General features: G+C 37.8%; 1 protein-coding gene across 4 annotated transcripts in view; it reads left to right on the top strand.

Moving 5' to 3' along the window:
- slc4a10a (solute carrier family 4 member 10a) overlaps window positions 1–20,656 on the top strand; it is a 112,414-nt gene that overhangs the window by 42,936 nt on the left and 48,822 nt on the right. For all 4 annotated transcript variants that reach the window (XM_056468507.1, XM_056468504.1, XM_056468506.1 and 1 more), the window contains one exon: window positions 12,354–12,435. In XM_056468507.1, coding sequence (XP_056324482.1) covers window positions 12,354–12,435 — 82 coding nt within the window. The remainder of the gene's footprint in view (window positions 1–12,353; window positions 12,436–20,656) is intronic.

Consider the following 20,656-nt stretch of genomic DNA (forward strand, 5'->3'; position numbering starts at 1 on the left):
GTGTAAGTAAACGTTGTTTTGCACAGACTTTGTGTTTGTCTGGTGCACTTCATGTTGTCATTTTACTCTGCCGCCCCACCTCCTGCTCGCCACTGATGTGCAGGTAAAGCGAGCTTGCGCCTGTGAACACAGCGCCCTCTCGGTTCAAAACATGTATCACGATTCATTTAACATTTCTATCGATTTGAATCATCACATATTTGAATCGATTTTCCCCCAGCTCAAGCTGAATTGTTAAATCCCTACTTATAGCTCATGTCTTTGGACTGTGGGAGAAAACAGAGCACCCGGAGGAAACCCAAGCCAGCACGGGGAGAACATGCAAACTTCACACAGAAATGCCAACTGGCCCAGCCGGGACTCGAACCCGCAAGCTTGTTGCTGTGAGGCATCCGTGCTAACCACTGAACCACCGTGCCATCCAAAAAGAGATAATTAACCCTTTAATGTTTAGTGTGTCACGTGATCAGCTCCTAGCTTTAAATCTGCTTTCCAGACAGTGCATGAACTAGAGAGTTAGAGAAAGACACACACTGTGCTTGTCATAATTGACACATTTTAATGTTTATTTTTGTTTTCAGACTCCTAAATACACATAAGAACTAGAAAAAGAATATTTGTGGTTTGTAAAATACATGTTGATGTCAATGGCAATGGAAATAATTATTACTTTTATACATAAAGGAACAATGTGCGATAGTAACAATGTTTATGTTACTACAATGTTTACTCTATAGTTAATATTTAATCTCTTTAGCTTAGTCTGATTCACATCAGTAGACTTGTTATTATGTTTTTTAATTGGAGTGTTACTGGTAGTTTTTTTGTAAGAAATACTAGCATGCTGCCATTTTTTTGTGTCATTATGTCATGTCTGTATCCAAAAAGAAGGAAACCCAGCTATTACATCACGTGTGAAGATGCTTTCAATGATGGAATAATTAAATGTATAGATTTCTTTTTATGAAATTAAAATTTTTGACAATTAATGATTAGACTGAAGAGATGCCTACAGATAATGCTAACACACTAAATACAGTCACACACTGCTTATGGTAATGTTAATTTGTTAAAATTATCTAAGCAATAGTTTTAATTCATATACTGGTACATTGGTTTACTGTAAAGTTTTCTTTTCCTCAGTTTGTCAGAACAAAAGTGGCAAACCAGTTACTAGTTCATATGTCATTTTCTGGTAAAAAAAATTCTTATTTGGGTCAAACGTCCAAAAAGTAACATCTATTATTCCAGAACTAGTCAAAATAACACTTCTGTGAGAGACTGACAGCCACACGCGCTTCTCAAAGCATGATATTTATTTGCTGTTGGTATTTTTTGGCACAGTTTGAGCCACTTAGTACCAGCTGAGCATTGTTTCAATTCCACAGCCTATATGAGTATTACTGCTGACCATGTCCATTCCTTTATGACCACAGTCTGCTCATTTGCGATGCTACTTCCAGCAGAACGCACTCAAACTAAAGTCACAAATCATCTCAAAATAGCTTCTCATCTTTAATGAGTTCACTCTACTCAATGGCTTCAATATTCACCAGATCTCTATCCAATATAGTGCCTTTAGGATAAGTTGCAATGGGGGGGGGGTTGCATTATAGACAAATCTGTAGCATTTGTGTGATGCTAACATTTCAGAATGGGCAGAATCTGTTGTTTTTTCCTGCATCTTATTGAATAAGGCAGAAGTTTAATTCAAAGTTCAGAAGGCAAAAGAGGTCTGCTTAAAGCCCATTTCACTGAGTGGTACAGTATGGTACGGTATGGGTCGGTATGGGTCACCTTTATCAGGCTTGCATTTCCACTGCCAAAAGGGTACCAGTGGTGGGCGTGGTCTATGACAGAAAATTTTAGTCGACGTCATTTTCATTAAAGGTAATCTCGCTCAAAGTAAAGCTGTACAGGTCGTACACATATCATATGAGAAGCCCTTCTCACAAAACAGATGCTTTATATACATAAATACTTGTGTATAAATGTTCATTACTAACTTTTCTATGAACATGATTTGATTATAACTGCAGATCAGTGATGTAACGTCTGCAATTATATAAAATCAATAAATAAATGCAACATATATGAACACATACAGACCCTTACAGTCTCCGATATGTTACCAATTACAGAAAAACTACACACAGCATACATTTAGTCCTTATTTGGGTTTAAAAACAACATACAAAATATAGTCTACAGTCAGAGCAAACCTCTCATCCGTATCTTTAATCTTCACCGTCATTCCGAGTTCATAATAGTCCAAAAGGTGATGATAATAGTTCTTTTTAGGATTTTTAGGGCTTCTCCTTTGTTTTTTTTTCGCACTTGACTCTTGCGTTTGTCCATTTCTGAAACGATCGGATTTCAGAAGCACTTCAATAATCTCACGCACGTTATTATCATCAGCTCAAGAAGTTCAAATATAGACGCACAAGGGAGTGATCACGAGTTCTCTGGAGAAAGTGAAACCGCTCGCACTTTTAGACGGCCTCATAAAAAAACAAACAGGACACGGCAGATTTTGTTCTTCTTGGCTTTGTGGCTGTTCATCAAGACAATGACTTGGTTTGTCTGAGCTCGGGTCAACCATGGCTCGTTATTATATGTATATAGTATTACGATGTAATGTCTCGACTGTGTATTTAAAAATGGCGGTTCCTTTGTTTTCATTCTCCTGCTCGTATATGTGCTAATGACGTTTCTCTGTAAACCAATAGCATTTAGCTGCGCATCTAGCTTTGCCTTTTGTTGTGCTAGGTACCCTTTGCAAAGGGTTACCAAAAAGTAGTACGGTTTGCTTTTAGGGTGTTTTCACATCTGCCTTATTTAGTTCGGTTGAATCGCACTAGAGTTCGTTTTCCCTCTTGGTGCGGTTCGTTTGGGCAGGCGTGAATGTAGCAATCGCACTCAAGTGCGCACCAAAAACGGGCCAAAAAGCATACTGAGACCTCCTTGAAGAGGTGGTCTCAGTACGCTTTCAAACGAACCCTGGAGCGGTACAAAACAATGTGGTGAGAACATGACCCGAACTAAAACAGACCCAAAAAAGTACTGTGCCTTCTGCCGTAGTCCGATGCGCTGTCCCATCTTAAAAACATTTGTTGACAGCACTTTACCAACAATTTTAAACAGAGAGAGAGAGAGAGAGAGAGAGGGAAAAACATTACCTTAAGTATTGTTAATAATATTTCCGGAAGATGACCATGTCGTAGTTCACACCTCCTCCCGAAGTGACTTGCGATGCTTCTTTGCGGTTTGCAGTGCATTAAAACATTGTTTCTTCTGTTTCATTCTCGAAATGTATCGTTTGTTTAAAGTGGCATATACAAACTATGTAGTATACTATGACCAGGGATAGATAGTAAAAAGCAACATTTTGTGTCTGCCGGTTTGTTTACTTGCGGGAGTTCCATTGGCATTTTCCCACACGTTAATTCTGACCAATCGAAAAGCAGTTTAGAAAATACGTTCAATAACATCTGGCCAGTGAGTGATGTGGATTTTGTCACATGACTGCATTTTAAGGCTCATTTAAACCATGTTCTACATAAATACAACGGCACGTGATAGAAGGAATATTTTCATATTAAAAATCATGTTTCATAAAAAAGTTTTTGTTCTAACCAATACCTGGAATTTATATTTTTGAACAACAGCAAACTTGATGACATGATCACCTCGGGTACACATCATGTGCTTATTTCAGTGTTAAATGCTAATAATGTGAGTTTGAATGTCATTTTACATGACATTTATTGCCATACTACTGAAAGCAGCAGCAGGTAGTTCACTACTTTACACACACACACACACACACACACACACACACACACACACACACACACACACACACACACACACACACACAAGACTAAACAGTTGTTCTCCACTGTACACGCTGTTATGAATAGACCACCAGTCAGTGCTAGCATTTTCTTTATTTAGCATATTTCTTCCCAAGTCAATGTAAAAGTCAGTGAGCCTATGCACAATCACTGTGTTTCTGTTGTTAGGAGAGGGTTGAAAGTTTTCAACCTTTGAGTTTATTGTGACAAAACCATAGACTGTAAAATATATGGACGTAGCATCCGTGACGTCACCCATATGTTTCTGAACACTGCAAAAGAAGCTACAAGTAGGCACGGCCAACCGTCGTCATTTTGTTCGCGCATCATCGCACCCACGGCGGGATACCAAAACAAGAACAAAGAGGCGGAGAGTGGGCGGAGCTACAGACGCCTGCTGGCACTTTGCTTAGACCTGGCAGACAGACTTTACTTTGGGAGAAACGCTTGATACTTTATTACCTGCGACTCGTTTGTGTTCTAACCACATGTGCTTGGCTGTACACTATATCAATAAAGTGTTTAGACTTTTAAAAACACTGTAGTAATACAGTGAGCCACTAAACATTGTTCTTATGACGTTTTTCTACAGGAGGAAAACGTGAATTACTTCCAAACACTTCAGATATAGTCTGTGTTAGTAAATGCAAGACTATTGATGAACTCCAGCATAACACTGTATGATAACGCTTCAGATGACTGTTCTAGAGCCTACAGCTAATCAATCTGTCACATTCTGGAGTGCTTTACAGCTCTAAAGAAAAATATTAATGATAAATGATCTTAAATAAAACAAATACATTTATAGAGATGGTATACAAGTATATAACTTTACTCACATGGGAAACGGAGGCCACGTGAATGGATTGTGAGCACAATTAAATGCACACAGCATCCCATATCATCTGATAATAGTAAGAAATAAGTCCAAAAGGCAGCTGACTGTGTAAAGCCACATAAAACAACACAAAAATACGATGAATATGCCGAGATCAGTGGCTAATCTGCCGGATTCAGCTGAGGTGAAGTGACGGCGACCAGCGAGACCTAGCTGTCACTCAAGTGACCACGCCCTTAATTATGCAAACTTAATATAACCTAATATAAAGGAAATGGATGAGTTATAAAAAAATTCACCCCCCTCACAGTTGTCATGGAGGGTAATAATAGCTATATGAACCAAAATCGTTCTTTGTACCAGGCTGTAAACACCTTTTTTTCTGCTGTAAAGTTGACCATTCTAACAGTGGGCTCAATTGCAATTTGCTTTATTATGGAGCCAGGACTAGCGGAATTTTGATGAATTGCAGTTTCAGTTACTTCCGTATTGGCTTCCCGAGGGAGAGCGGGAGGTTGCCGCTTGGACAAAACACTTCTGCCTGTTTAAAATAAACAGAAAAAGCAAGCACTGGGCATTTATTCCTGTTGTACCGTAGCTGTTTTAAACCATGACACAAAAACCGAGGTATGTACCAAGCCATGACACCTGTGTACTGTTACACACTAAATAACCGACATAGGGAAATTGCACTGGTTATACTGTAGATTATGAACTTCGGTTTAAGTTTCTTTTTGATTAATCACTCAGCTCTGTGATGAATCCTTTAGTCCACATATAGTGCAAACAAGCCGACCTGCAGCATCTGCTGACCTCTCCCACCATGATCCTCTTGGCTCTCTCACGTGGATGCACATAAATATATATGCATGGGATGTTCCAGCACACAATGATAATCTCTGCCCGTGCGGTCCACATCTCATCTGGCTCTTTGTGTTTCTTGTCGTTTGCACAGTGAACATTGCCATTACTCGCCTTTAATGCCGTCCATCCATAATGCCATCATTCATTCTGCACTTAGGTACAAGCGGATCATCATACTGTCATCTATCCCTTTAAAATGAATTGCTTTGCTTCTGTTGTGGCCCGTAGCCAGATGTTACTCTATAGACATGTGGCTGTTTATTTATATATGAGTTGTTGTTTAACCTAGTAAAGACTAAGAATGGATACACCATTCATTCTGGACCATGGTTGATCTGAGTTACCTCTTACAGAATGAGCTTCACATGGAATTCACATGCAATTCACGAATGGGGGACAGTGCATAGGGCACTCGAAAATACTGAAAAAATGTTGGAATATTAACTGTATACCTGAGCTATGCACACAATTCTGATCCTGGCTATTTTAACAAGCTTCGAGAACCAACACATCCACATGTTTGCATCGGTGCCTTCTAATAAGCAGAGCACAGTGTGTATACAAATTTGGATAATTATTGTCAGAACACAGGACACAACATAAAAACAAACAATTAAAAAAGTCAAATAAAAATGTAATGTAAACAAAAATCAGGTTACAAAGACAGAGGAGAGGAAAAGAAAACAACTTCTCAGTTTTTTTTTCCACTAAGAGAACAGACGAGAGAGTTTGCATTTGCCAAAGACTGATTAGATAGACAATATGTTCCAAAGCCAACAATTAACATCCTTATCTCACACTAATCATGTAAATTGTGCGAACCTGTTGACTATTTTTAGGAGAATAATATGAAGAACTTCACTACTGGACAAACGTTTGGGGTCAGTTTTTTTTTCCATGTTTTTTTTAAGAAATTTATTTTGTTCATCAAGGCGGCATTTATTTATACAACAGTTCTGTCTGGTTCTCGAATCTGATTGGCTGATAGCCATGCTATATTCTGCAATAACAGCACTCGTACAGCCTCCTCACTCTTTTGTATTACTCCGCCCATATAGCGTAAAAGCAGATCAATAAACTCACTAAAATTTGACAAATATTGCAGCTGTTGGGCAACATAATGTACTTTTGAAGCATTTTAGGTGAGAATGTAGTTGTTTAGATTGCAACTATGCAGTTTATTTATAAGCAAAGTGCCTATTTTAAATATTTATAATTTCGGAGATACAGCCCATCGGCATCGTTCAGCCTCATACTGAGCAGAGCCAAGATGGTTGACTATTTGCCACAAGAAGGCAACATAATAAGCCCTTAGAGCACAAAAACTTAGCGTAATTTTAAGCTATAGCTGATCAAATCATTATTAAATTGGTAAGTGACATTCTCAGTTGATCTCTCCCTTTTGTGTTTTGTAGTGTTGTATGTATACCATAGTAATCTGGTAGTGTTTGCTTTGCTTTGGCTTTTTACGGGTTAATTATTGTGATATCCCAAATGCAACCGAGAAATACTGGGAAATCTCTCTAGACTGACAGCATTTCATGCGGTTCAGCCTTATAATCTTAAAATGTGAGCAAAATCACCTGTTTTATCATCAAAATGACGTTTGTGAAGTAGCAACAGTTTCTGCTGTTCTGATGGTCAGCTGTAGATGTGAATGAATGGCAGAAGAAAGTAGTTCCTCATACAAAAGGATTTTTAGACTGTCGGTGTTTGATTATTTTTATATATGTATACACGATTATGCCGTCAAAACTCGTGCGATGTGGCTGTATATCGCCACTGTTGAGACACGCACAACAAACGCCTTCCACCAGTGCCGAAATACAGCCATATATATATATATATATATATATATATATATATATATATATATATATATATATATATATATATATATATATATATATATATATATATACACACACACAGTGGAAGTCAGTGTTATTAGCCCCCCTTTGAATTTTTTTTTGGTGTTTTAAATATCCAAATTAAATAACCAAATTATGTTTAACAGAGAAAGGAAATTTTCACAGCATGTCTGATGATATTTTTTCTTCTGGAGAGAGTCTTATTTGTTTTATTTCAGCTAGAATAAAAGCATTTTTAAATTAAAAAACAAAACATTTTAAGGTCAAAATTATTAGCACCTTTTAGCAATATATATATTTTCGATAGTCTACAGAACAAACCGTCATTATACACTAACTTGCCTAATTACCCAATCTTGCCTAGTTAACCTAATTAACCTAGTTAAGCCTTTAAATGTCATTTTAAGCTGTATAGTCAAATATTATTTACTGTCATCATGGCAAAGATAAAATACATCAGTTATTAGAGATGAGTTATTAAAACTATTATGTTTAGAAATGTGTTGAAAAAATCTTTTCTCCGTTAAACAGAAATTGGGGGGACTAACAGGGGGCCTAATAATTCAGGGGGGACTAATAATTCTGACATCAACTGTAAATAGACAATTGCATGGCTCTTGCTCAAAGCAATGGGCTTATCACAAGGTTCTATTGCAGCTAATAAAATACATAATGCAAATGAAAAACAAAAAATCATTAAGTTATTATTATTATTTTAATCTCAAAGAGGATAGGTGCTCTATTTATAGTATAAAATAAAATATAAAATAGTATCCAGTATAGAAAAATTTAGACTCATTCTGTGCTGCATTAACATGAATGCAAATCATTTTTTAAATTATGTAAACTTTTTTAATACTGTTGGTTGGTTGTTGGTTAATCTTTTTAATGTAGGCTGATTTTACATCAGTGATTTTCCTGAAATGTTTGAGTAAGTAAAAGTATTTTAATTACTAAGTATTTTACACTATTTAAAAAAAGTGATAGCTTGGATCATGAATAATGGGAAAGGGGCCCTCATGCACTTTGCATAGGACCCAAGAATCTGCACTATGCCTCTGAGAACACACATGAAACATGGTTTTAAAACATTTTGGTTCCACATGTGTTCCACGTGTGATTTTTCCACGATTTGGTTTTCTGTAAGGGACAGGCTAGGGAGTCTTTGGCTGCACAGGGGACTTAAACAATGTCATTTATGTTCTGGGGACAACTAGCGGCATGCCACATTAGTCGTCATGGAAACTGTCTGTTAAGGTTATACTCAGGCTCAAGCAGACGACTGCGTATTTTGGGATGTCATCTATTGGTGGTGTGAGCAGGAATGAGGAGCTGTGTGTTATGGCCTCAGTGTGATTTATTAAGAGTAAATATAGTCATTAAGTGTGTATTTTGTCCTGGAGACAGGAATGGAATGGTGCCTTGTGTATGCCAGTAAACTGAAGACAGGCAGGAGACAGGGTTCTGTATGCTCCTATGGTTAATGTTATTTTCTGAAAGAAAACGAGAGCGAAATTAATATTAGATTCTTCGCAGTGAGCTTGCAGTGTCATTTAAACCAGCAATTATTTAGTAAGTTCCTTTTTTTGTTATGACTCATAAGAGTCCGAACCTCCCACTTCAATGCATTAGGTAGAGGTTCTTGGTGATAAACATGTCAAGTAGAGCTGTAACAGCTAATGAAAACAGTCAACAATGGAGATCTGCTTTAATAAAGCACATAATGAAGTGGAAGGACAGTCTGTTTTATGTAAGGTGTCATGGTGATTCATAAACAACAGTGGGAATCATTTCAGTGGGATTGGTTTGTGGAGCTCTGTTAAGTACTCATAGATATGGGCTGTATATGGTAAAAAAATCACATTAGAAAATTGTGATTGTTAATTATTATAAAATAAACATTATTTAATTGTATTTATTTCAAGTTTAAAAGCAGATTTTTGCACCTGAGCAGAAGTTGTAGAAACCAGACAGTTAAGCCCTGCTCACACTGTGAGATTTCAGCCATGATTCTAAGACAAATTTGGGAAATCCTAAAATATTCCTGAAATCCTAGGCTAATATTTGTGATCTTTGATTGTTGGTTTGACGTTTTCACAGACAGCTGCTTAATGGCTGTTGCGAACAGATATTTTCTCTGATGAAGTTCTGGCAGTGTCAGAAGATTCAGACACTCTTATGGAGTGTGACAACAGCTGCGATGAGCGTCAATCCAAGAACCAATAGTAGCGCTAAATTTGATGATGCAATCAATGCGACAATTCAAATTCATTCATTCATTCGTTTTCCTTCAGCTTAGTCCTTTATTCATCAGGGGTCGCCATGGCGGAATGAACTGCCAACTTCTCCAGCACATGTTTTACACAGCGGATGCCCTTCCAGCTACAACCCAGCATTGGGAAACATCCATACACTCTCATTCCCACATATACACTACGCCCAATTTAGTTTTATCCAATTCACCTACAGCGCATGTCTTTGGACTGTTGGGGAAACCGGAGCACCCGGAGAAAACCCATGCCAACATGGGCAGAACATACATATTCCGCACTGAAATGTCAACTGACCCAGCTGGGACTCGAACCAGCGACCTTCTTGCTGCGAGGCGACAGTGCTAACAACTGAGCCAATGTGTCGCCAACAATTTAAATAGGCGCAGGAAAATGTCAAAACTGTTTTTTTTTCCCTGGTTTTATTAGTGAGACATGCTGTGTGTAAAATTTGCTATGAGGAATCATTTCAGAATGCAGGATAGTAAAGGTGTCATGAATGGATGACTGTGTTGGTGCATCTTCATTTTCGTTCAGTCTGACATTATGATGGCTGAGCTCTTACAGTGTGACATGGGAGCCATGTTCGTGCAGTCTGACATTCTACAATCATTTAGGATTATAAAAAAATCAAACAGTGTGAGCCGGCCTTTAATTATGGTTTTATCGTCACACTACTGTTTAGCATTAAAAGCATCAAACATACAGTAGGCCAGACAGGTAAACATTTCACAAACTAATGTGATTTTTCCTATGAATTCCCATTTAATAACTCATCTCAATTAATCTTTATTACAAAAAAAAACATTAATATTTGTAAAAATTTTAACAAACTAATATTACTAATGATGGGCTAAAATGTAAATATCCTTGTGTAGTAGTAGTGGTGCTGTTTCTGCTTTTGGAGTGGCGTGTTCACCATTTTAGCGTTGTTAGTATAGTTAATAAACAATACATATTCTGTTCAATATTAAAAAACATTCAAACTCTGTAACTGTTTTATTGAAAACATTAATGATAATTGTTGTTACCTTTTTGTTGCTCAGCCCTACTCCTGCCTTTATTATGTTTCCTTGAGGGTCAAAAAGCACGCCACCTGGGCTGCCATTGCTTGTTTATGTTCTTGTTTCCGAAGGTTATGCTGCGTTTCAGCAAGACAACTTGAAATTTCGATGGGGGCTATTTCTGCTTCAGTGAGATTAGCATTGAGCTACCTTATGGGAATCTTTAAAAAAATCAAGTTTTACAGCACTAAATAAGTGGTAATGTAACTAATAAAAACAGTTTTTTGACACCTTTTAGTGCATTTTATTATGTTACATTTTGTTTTTCTTGATTTCACCTTTGGTGGTAAGGAAAAGGAGTGAGGACTCAAGTGCAGGACAAAAACATGGGTTTATTTATAAAATAAAACAAAAAAACAACAAAAACCACCCCAAGGGGGAAAAAAACAAATAAACGAACAAACTGGGCTGGCAGGAAACAGCAGGGCTGGACACAACACAACAGGACAAGGAAATAATCGAAGACGAACTGGCACAGGACAGCAGACATGAGGAAAACATAAGCAGAAATAATTATAATCAAACAAAGAGGTGAACATAATAAACTAAAAATGGGTTAACAAGGAGGGTGGGATTACAGAACACATGACACAATGAGAACTCATTAACCGCGTGTTCACATGAAACACTAAAGCATGTGGCGCATGTAAACATGTACAGTACCACGTGCTAAACATGACACTACCAGAAGACTGAACGCAAGACACGAGAAGAAAATAAATAAAAACTCACCGTGCATTCGCACATGCAACGTGCATGTTTCATCCCAGCGCCAGCCGAAACCAACTAGAATGAGATGATGAGAATGAAACACCATGCTGCAGACAGAACTAACACCAGGACTAGAGTGCGCATCCCAAACATGCCCAAATCTCGCACGCCCGCATCAAGGTATGGGCGTGTTTGGAATGTGTGGCCAAGACTGCGCTCATGCAAAAGACACACAATGACAGAAAATGAGTGCTCGACCTGAGAAAACTCGAGCCGAGCACAACATACAAGACAAGACAAGACTAGTATCTGGACTCTGACACCGAAACAAGAATTAACAAGAACGGAGGGGCAGAATCCTGACACTTGTGCTGTTTTAAAAGTCAGCTAGCATTTTTCTTATGCATGTACAATAATTAGCTTCATTAGTACAATTGTTTTATTACATGTTTTTTGTACTATAGTGTGTGAAACTGACAAGAAAATGACATCACTGTATTTTTTGGTGATTTTGCTGAATGTGTTTTTGTGCTGGTGTCTTGGTTCGTTTAGGCCTGTGTAACAGACTGCCAGGCTTTAGACAGAGTAACATTCATGGGGAGTCAAGCACCAATTTATGTCATTCAAAATAAAATATATTTATAAAAGTAAACAAAGGTTTAAACTCATAATAATCGACTCATCATGGGTACATACTATGCATTTATTATTTAAAAAATAAATGTAGTTATGATTCTGTATATTCTGTAGTCCTGTTTGATTTTGTCATATTTCACAGAAATGGATTGCCGGATTATCATGTCTTGATCATCTCATAGAGAAAATGGATGCGCATGCCTGCCTGACTGTGTGTTAAATCATTGTGTTTTGTTTTGCAGAGACAAGATGAGGAAGCTGTGCTGGACAGAGGTGGGACTCGGTCTATGCTCAACACCAATTTTGAGAAAGAGGAGCTAGAAGGTAAATGAAGCTTTTAAATGCAGACTATAAACAGACTGGAAGGCCAGAATACAACAAGCCGATGGTCGGCCATTGTTTAGCTTCATGCTGTCAGTTAGTGTCTGTCAGGCTAGTTTGTTTGGTGTGTTCCACACGTCACCTCTCGTCGAGCTCACGTCGGAGAGAGTTTGCCTAATTCAGCATGCATAATCTGAGTCAGTTGTCAGTGAAAGAGAGCTCTCTGATTGGTTGTTCAGTTATGAATCAGAGCATGAGGGCAAAAATAAGTCGTGACCAAACTCAAGGGTCAACAGGGTAAACAAAGAAGCAGACTGTCATTTCTTCGCATTTCTTAAATATTTATAAATGATATGGATATCAGATCATCAGACATATTTGCATGAGCGAATCTCTGTGTGATATGTGAGAAGTAATGTGAAAATGGTATGTATTGTGGGAATAAAAATTTATATAATCTAGTTCCAAATTAGCAATTGTCTATATATTACTGAAATTTATATATATACTGATTTATTATTTTTTTTCACTAGCTCATTTCATTCAAAACTCTAGCTAGGGTGTGACAGACCTTAAAATCTCTTGGTTTCCTGAGCACTGACTGTGCCAAAGTGCCAATGCTAAAGGCATCGTCTCAACGACTCTTCTTTTGTCTTTGGGTGATACTTTTCAAGGACGGGTTCTGTGTCCAGTACTTCATTTGCATGCTTTGTGTTCATGCTAAAATGTATCATGAATGAATACTTATATGCTGATGAGATTGGGGCTGGGGGGAAAGGCAATTTACCCTGCTGACAACAACGCTTCATTTGCATGCTTTGTTTATGTTTGTCCCCACCTCTATCAATCACTGTCTGTAAAATGTATAAAAACTTAGCGCCTGCTGCACTAGGACAGAGTTCTTTCGATGACGCCACAGCGATGCCGAATTCTTATTAAAGGATTCTGCTTTCAAGATACCCGAAAGTTCTCCCTGGTTTTTGGCTCGTCTTAGAAATTCACAACAGTTTACACTGCTTAGTTTACAATGTGTACAGGTATATGTGCAGCACAAGATCTAGTTTCCCATTGTGGAATGGCAATACTGTTACTGCCACTTGTGGGTGTGGAAAGATTAATGCTCTTTTACACAGGTGCAGAATGTACACTGTCATTTCAGTCGGCTTTTTGATCCAGACACAGATGACAACACAGTCACTTTTCATTGCTGCTAGTTCTTTGATGTCATCAGTTTGATCCCAAAGGAATGCTAGTTGTCTCTTTCATTTTTGTAATGTAAGTTGTAAATAGAGAACCAAAAGTTTGAGTCACAACAAAAAAGTACAACAGAGATGTACTTATGTACAAAAATATGATAATTACTTAATTAAGGTAATTATTAAGTGAATTCCAATGTTTTGGAAAGGCTCTGAAACCTACTGTTTAAGTAAATTTGAAAATCTGAGAAAACAGTGAGTTGATTAAATTATCCATACACATTTTATGGATAGCATAACATTGATTCTGTACATTATTAGCTCTAGAACAGCAAGTGTTGTCGTTTTCCCCAGACATTTAGCATGTTTTAAACTCACAGAAGTCTAACATGCAAGCTCTCAAACCTTGTGGCGCCCTAAATTTCAGAGACCGGAAAAGTGGAGAGGAAATGAATCCAGTGTTTGACATTAGCTGTTCTCAGTCCTGAGGAAATATTCCATTTAGAGAAACATTTCATTCCAGCTCCTTCACACACACACACTCAGACACACACTCAGAAAGCGTCTGTGCCTGAAGAAGCTCTGTGTGTCATCCTCATCCTTGCTTAACCTTGTGAAAAACCTTTTGAAGCTGAAAACCTTGCTGGTAACGTCTCGGTTACTTGCACAATTCTAGTTGCCCCAAAGAAGGGGACCGGTGACTTTATGACGATTGATCAACTAATGCCTAGTTCACATCGGATTTTATGCCCAATTTGCAAGTTATTGAGCTCGCCAATAGATTGGGAGAAAATGTGCAGGAGAAAATCAGCAGTCTTTATGTGTGAACTATTGAATGACTCATTACCAACACCTTGCAATTCAATAGCTTGCTAAATATTCCAGAGCAGTCTGCCAACTCGACCCCACATTGAGTCCCATGCAGTGATGAGATGCATCCAATGGGTAAGAAGGTCATGAGTTAATAGGCTGTCCAGGAGCTCAACAGTATTGTTTGTGACTGGCCAAAATGGTCATCGATGCACTCACTTCACCCTGCATTTACAGGGACACAAGAGCACGTTAAAGCTACATCTGTCTGGTGAACCATCAGATATATAAGTGATCGATCTGCTGACACATCAGCTGATTGACGATGCTTTCAAACACTCTCTTGAACGCCTCCAGAGACATTTCAAAGGCTGTATGTCAGTGATGTCATCATCAAACAAACGCAGCCAATAGTTTTGACTCGAGAAGAGCAGGCGAGAATGGCACTCGCAAGAAAAATTTGAGATCTAAAAAAGGCGTACACAGTGGCCTATGGTGGATGCGTGAAAGCAAAAACAAAAAAGTACCTCCTGGGACATATTTTGCTCTCTCCAGAAATGTAGTCTGAACGACACATTGATCTGCTTATGTATTGCAAACTCACACTTAAAGATATTTGACTGAAAAGGAAAATGCATATTTGCCATACAGGGCTCTCAGCTCGGAAAGACAACCTAACTCGTGTTATTCCCCTTGTCATGAGGAAGAGAGATACAGGTCTGAGCCTCAGAACGCTCCCCCCACTAAAATTACGATGAGTATTTCTACGATTATTTACCAAATTTAGTGCATTTCAGTGTCTGCTACTTTTCCTCCAGACTTTAAATATGCATGCCTCTGTTGCCTTGTAACAAAAACATAATTTTCTGATCGCAAAAACATAACTTTACATCAGACATTTTTAGTGCCATGAAAAAACTTTGCTCTTCTACTTGTACAATTGAAAATGAAAGTGAGATGCAGTCTAATAACTTGTACACATTTATAGGCTGTATTTCCCAAAAGATATGGCATCTTATATGGTAACGGTCAGAATGAGTGCTATGGTAATTTTAGTAGTTATAGAATTCTGGTAGTTCCAGTGTTACAATAAAACAATAATATGATGAAAATTGATGAAATTCTGTTTTAGACATGCCATGTGATTATTTGATTTTAGGTTAACATCTTGAGCTAAAGCACAAAATTGTGGAAAATGTAAACTCTGTTGTTGTCAACTCTGTCAGTGGTTTAAAAAAGTTTATCAATAATTAAAATAACAATTAGTAATAGAATCACATATTTAAGTATTTAGCTTTTTTTCATTTATAATCAGGGCTTGACATTAACACCCGCCAACCTGCGGGTAGATTTCAGATGTGATGGGTTAGACCAGGCATGGGCAAACTTCATCCTCGAGGGCCAGTGTCCCTGCAGAGTTTTGCTCCAACACTAATCAAACACACCTGAACACCCTAATTAGTGTCTTTAAGATCACTAGAAAGCTAAGCTACAAGCAGGTGTGTTTGATTAGGGTTGGAGCAAAACTATGCAGGGACACCGGCCCTCGAGGATCGAGTTTGCCCATCCCTGGGTTAGACAGACACTCTCAATAGCCACTTTGGCTGGTTGAAAATAATTTTTAAATTGGAGCTTTCTTAAAAGCAGAGTTTAACAATAAGAATGGCCCAATATGCATGCAAATGCGCTCTTTGAATCGAGAAGCAGCATAACAGGCAAAGATAATTGTGTTCGCTCAAGCAAAAGAAAGCAGGTAAAAACCGAATGAGAGGATGATCACTGACGCTAACAGCTGATGTGATGTGCGCTACTGTTTAAAACGCGTGCGCGCTCCCGTTTCCTTGCATGAAGCAACCATGCCTAGAAACGCTGCTAATGTGACCGGTTCTCTTTCAAATAGACTAGACAAAAAGTTATGCTAATGCACTCACAGTCTTGTTGCTTTCAAGAGCTCCAGATATGTCTTTTTGTAAGCAGCACCGGTTGCTTTCGCTTTACCCATTCTTTGAACAGATTATTAATTGGCCTAACATTAACTGTTTCACCTGCTTTATTTTGCTTACAGTTATTTTTGTTAATATGGTTAATATCATTTTTTAACAATAACATTGCTTTAATGGGAGATTAACTCCTCATTTATGTGTAGTTAACTGGTGATCTGAGAGACCTTTAGCCTGGACAGATTACTATGCATAGTTTTAGATACATGACAATAATTAATATTAAAATTAATAATATAATATAATAATATAATAGTCAATTGTTTTGTTTTTTTAAAGAAATGTTTTGTAAATAAAAAGTATAGTATACAGCTATATTTTGCTTGTTTTGACACATTTAAAATTTGTGGCTAAGAAATAATTATTTATTTATGTTTGGAATGGTCAGAGATAAATTTGGTAAATCCTTAATTTTGAGCTCTGAAAAGTCATGTGAAATAAAAACTAATTGCAATGTGACACTATGAGACCAAGCCCTTTTTACTAATGCTCATTGAGCAAGCTCACACATGACACACAAAAAGTGAAATGAATTAGGAGGCATATGGACATAACACAAAATCTAAGTCAACTAATTTTAGCATATCAAAGCCATATTTATGCATATATATTGAAAATGCAGAGTGGCTAGTAATGTTGGAAAACTATTAGCCACAGTGGCTGGTGATCAAAAAAGTTAATGACAAGCCCTGTTAATAATGCATTCACTTTAACATTACATTTGTTTATTATCATTCCAGTTAATTAAAAATGAATGGGAAATGCTTAAAATGTACCCACAATTCTGGATTTAGCAGTTAGAAAAACCTGTACATGTGTGCACAGTACGTATGCAGTAGGGTTGGGCGATGTCGACCAATTTGGCATCGTTCGATGTCTAATGTGAAACATCGTGATGGACAATAGCATCGTTATCGTATTGAATTAATTATTTGTGAATTATTAATTAATTCATAACTAATTAATTATTTGTAGCCTACAGTTTCAACTACCTGGCCCGCATGGTCTTTGTTTTACCCATAAACAAATCATAAATAAATAGAGATAAGTTATACACAAATTACCACCTGTCAATCACTTTTTCCGCGGGACTCTGGCATGAATAGGCAGAGTGATCTGTATCGTTATAATGGCATCTACAAACTTGGTCGGTAAAAAAGGTGCACAGCCAACTGAAAAAAACCAACAGTATCTGAGGTGTTTGCTAAAATGACTGAGTACAATCGTAAAAGCGAAAGCTTGAAGCAGTGTACTGACGCTGTGACACGTTACCTGATTCAAAAGAGCAAAGAGTCGTTAGATAGAGACAAGATTAATTAAATATCACGTTTATCAACTATAGTGAGGCGCGATCCAGCAGTACATCCTTGATGACCTGTCCGACGTGCACTGCTCTCTGGAGCTCAGACAAGCGCATGACAGCGTGTGTGGCTGTGTGTACGTGTGGTCACGTGATGTGCGTTTTCACATCAGGAGGGCTGTTCAGAAATACTAGGTAAAACACAGTGTGGATGTGGATCATTTTTGTTCCAAAATGTCTTTTTAAAACTAAGACCTATTAGTGTAAACGGGGCCTAAGTGTGTGTTTTTCGTGAGCGGGTTTGCGATAAGGGCGGGGCAGAAGATCGGCGATGCCAGCTCAGCATCGTGTTGTCTATCGGCCATCGGCGAAGGACGATGGCATCGTCTATTGGCCCAACCCTAGTATGCATATCTATACATTTAAGTCTGTCTTTTTTGGCATAATGTTCTTCAGAATACCTTCTACGTTATGCATCGAATGACATTATAAGCTTGTAAAGCACCAACATGCGCCATAAATTATTGCTGGTTAGTATATGAAACAATATGACTTGCTTGTTTTTAGGTTATTTCTTAAATTTAATCATTAAGACTAATGCCTGAGAATTCCAATACAATTTTGAATTTGGATCCATTATACTGTAAATAATTGCTGTAAATTTTACAGCATTACTGGTAATTTTGTTTGCCAGTAATACTGTAAATTTTACAAGTTCACTATACATTAAGAATTACAATTATGCTGTAGTTTTACAACACAACTATAATTATTAATTACACTTCAAAATTTTACAGTACTACTGCCAATTTTTACAGTATTACTGACAAAATATACAAGCACATTTAAAAAAAACATTTAAAACTGCTGTCATTTTACAACACAATTGTCATTGTTAATTTACAGTGCACTTGTAAATTTTACAGTATTACTGGCAACCAAAATTGGCAGTGATACTGTAAATTTAACAGCACTTTTTACAGTGTAGGTGTTTCAGAGTGAAGCGCAGCACTGTCAATTCAATATACATCAAGTTACATCAATAGTTAATAAAGAATATACAGTTTCATAGCTGGTTAATGATGATCTCTTTTCAGTGAAATATATTCCTTTAAACCTTTAGAGTTGTTGTGTTCAGAGGATGTTTACAGGATGCTTCACTTAAGATGAAATGACTCAGCTTTGTATGAACTGCCACATGCTAACATTCACCTCAAGGCTCTTCAGGGAAGATATCAGTGAAGGTAATGAGATAAAAAGCACACTTGTGTTTGTGTCAGTCCCTGGAGGTCTTTATCACTTATTTAGAAGCTAAATTGCATGACTGAGTGAGCCGGTGAAACTAAAGCTCATTAGAGTGTGGATCTCTAAAGAGTGAGACGCAGGATATATTAAAAACTGATGAGGCGGTTCAGGACACCCAGTCAGCATCAACCATTTCTATATGGAGGTCATGTGCTCTGCTCTTTCGCTCCATCTGTCCGTTTCACAATCACACACTTAAGTCATGACGTAAATGACATCTGATTTGTGGCTACGGCAAGCCGTTTTAACATTTCATCTTTAAAAACAGGCTAGTATGTATTTTCAGATTTTCAAGTTTGTTTTACATTAACTACTAGCACTTCTTTATTAGCTACCCGTGCTTGTTCTTGAAGTACTGTACCAATAAAATGGTACACGTTCTTTAACTACTAGTACTTATACTTAAAATAATAGATCTTATTATTAAATACCTATTAAATAGATCAGGGGTGGGAAAACTCGGTCCTGAAAGGCCGGTGTCCTGCTTAGTTTACTTATAACACTAATCAAGCAGCCCTGAACATGCTAATCAGTGTCTTCAAGATCACTAGAAATCTATAAGCAGGTGTGTTTGATTAGAGTTGGAGCTATACTGTGATGGACACTGACCCTCCAGGACCGAGTTTGCTCTACCCCCCCCCCTAAAATAGATAGCAGTAATTATTGTTAATTCGAAGCTACAACTTATTCAATTGATGTTAGTACCTGTTAAACTGATAATAGTACATATTCATGAGATATTGGTACTTCTTTCAGTAGGGATTATTAACTAGTGGTGGGCAATGCGAGGCTTCATGAAACACTGAAGCAGTCGAAGCAAACACGTCGAAGCTTCGAAAAGTTTTGAAACCCGTCTCTACAGTGACACCTAGTGGTCATTTTATATATATTGCTCCAGGACAGCTTTAGCAAAGAACGCTAAGCAAATTGAGGAATTATACCCCACGTTATACAGTTGAGGTTTCAAGTGATTTAGTGAAGTGGTGAGAGAGTTCATGACTAGCATGCAGAGATGAATCCAGGGTGATAGAGCTAAAGGAGATTTTAAATTCTCTGTTCTTATAACGTGTTTTGTTTTAACATTGGTCTGACATACAAATGAACACTGTGAATAAATGTTTTGTTTTGATCATAAAACAGTAACATTATTAAAATACATCAAGTCATAATTTCAGAGTATTTGTATAAGTCTGGATTTGAACCTGGGCTACTTGCAGCACAGTAACTTTGTGTTCACGCACGGCTGACTAGGCTACATGAGACAGAGTTTTTTCTGACCCTGTCAGTCAAACGCAGATTCGCCAGGTCTTGAAACACTTCTGAAATGACCAATGCTTTGAATCACTTCGAAGTCACTTTGAAGTCACATGACCTGGGGTTTCAAAACACGTTAGGTACATTCAACTTCATGCAACGCTGCGCAGATCGATCAATCTGTCTCAAAGCCGTGCATGCCGAATAGAAATGTTGTCCGGATTGATGCTGCGCGGATACCACGTGACTGTCACATGTGGCATCAAAGTGCCGCCACAGAGCTCCGAGATCACACGACTGATTCAACCTGTGCAGCATCTAAATAGCGACTGCAGGACCTGCGATGACGTCACCGACAT

The sequence above is a fragment of the Danio aesculapii genome, chromosome 11 (assembly GCF_903798145.1).
Source record: "Danio aesculapii chromosome 11, fDanAes4.1, whole genome shotgun sequence".
In the NCBI taxonomy this organism is placed as follows: domain Eukaryota; kingdom Metazoa; phylum Chordata; class Actinopteri; order Cypriniformes; family Danionidae; genus Danio; species Danio aesculapii.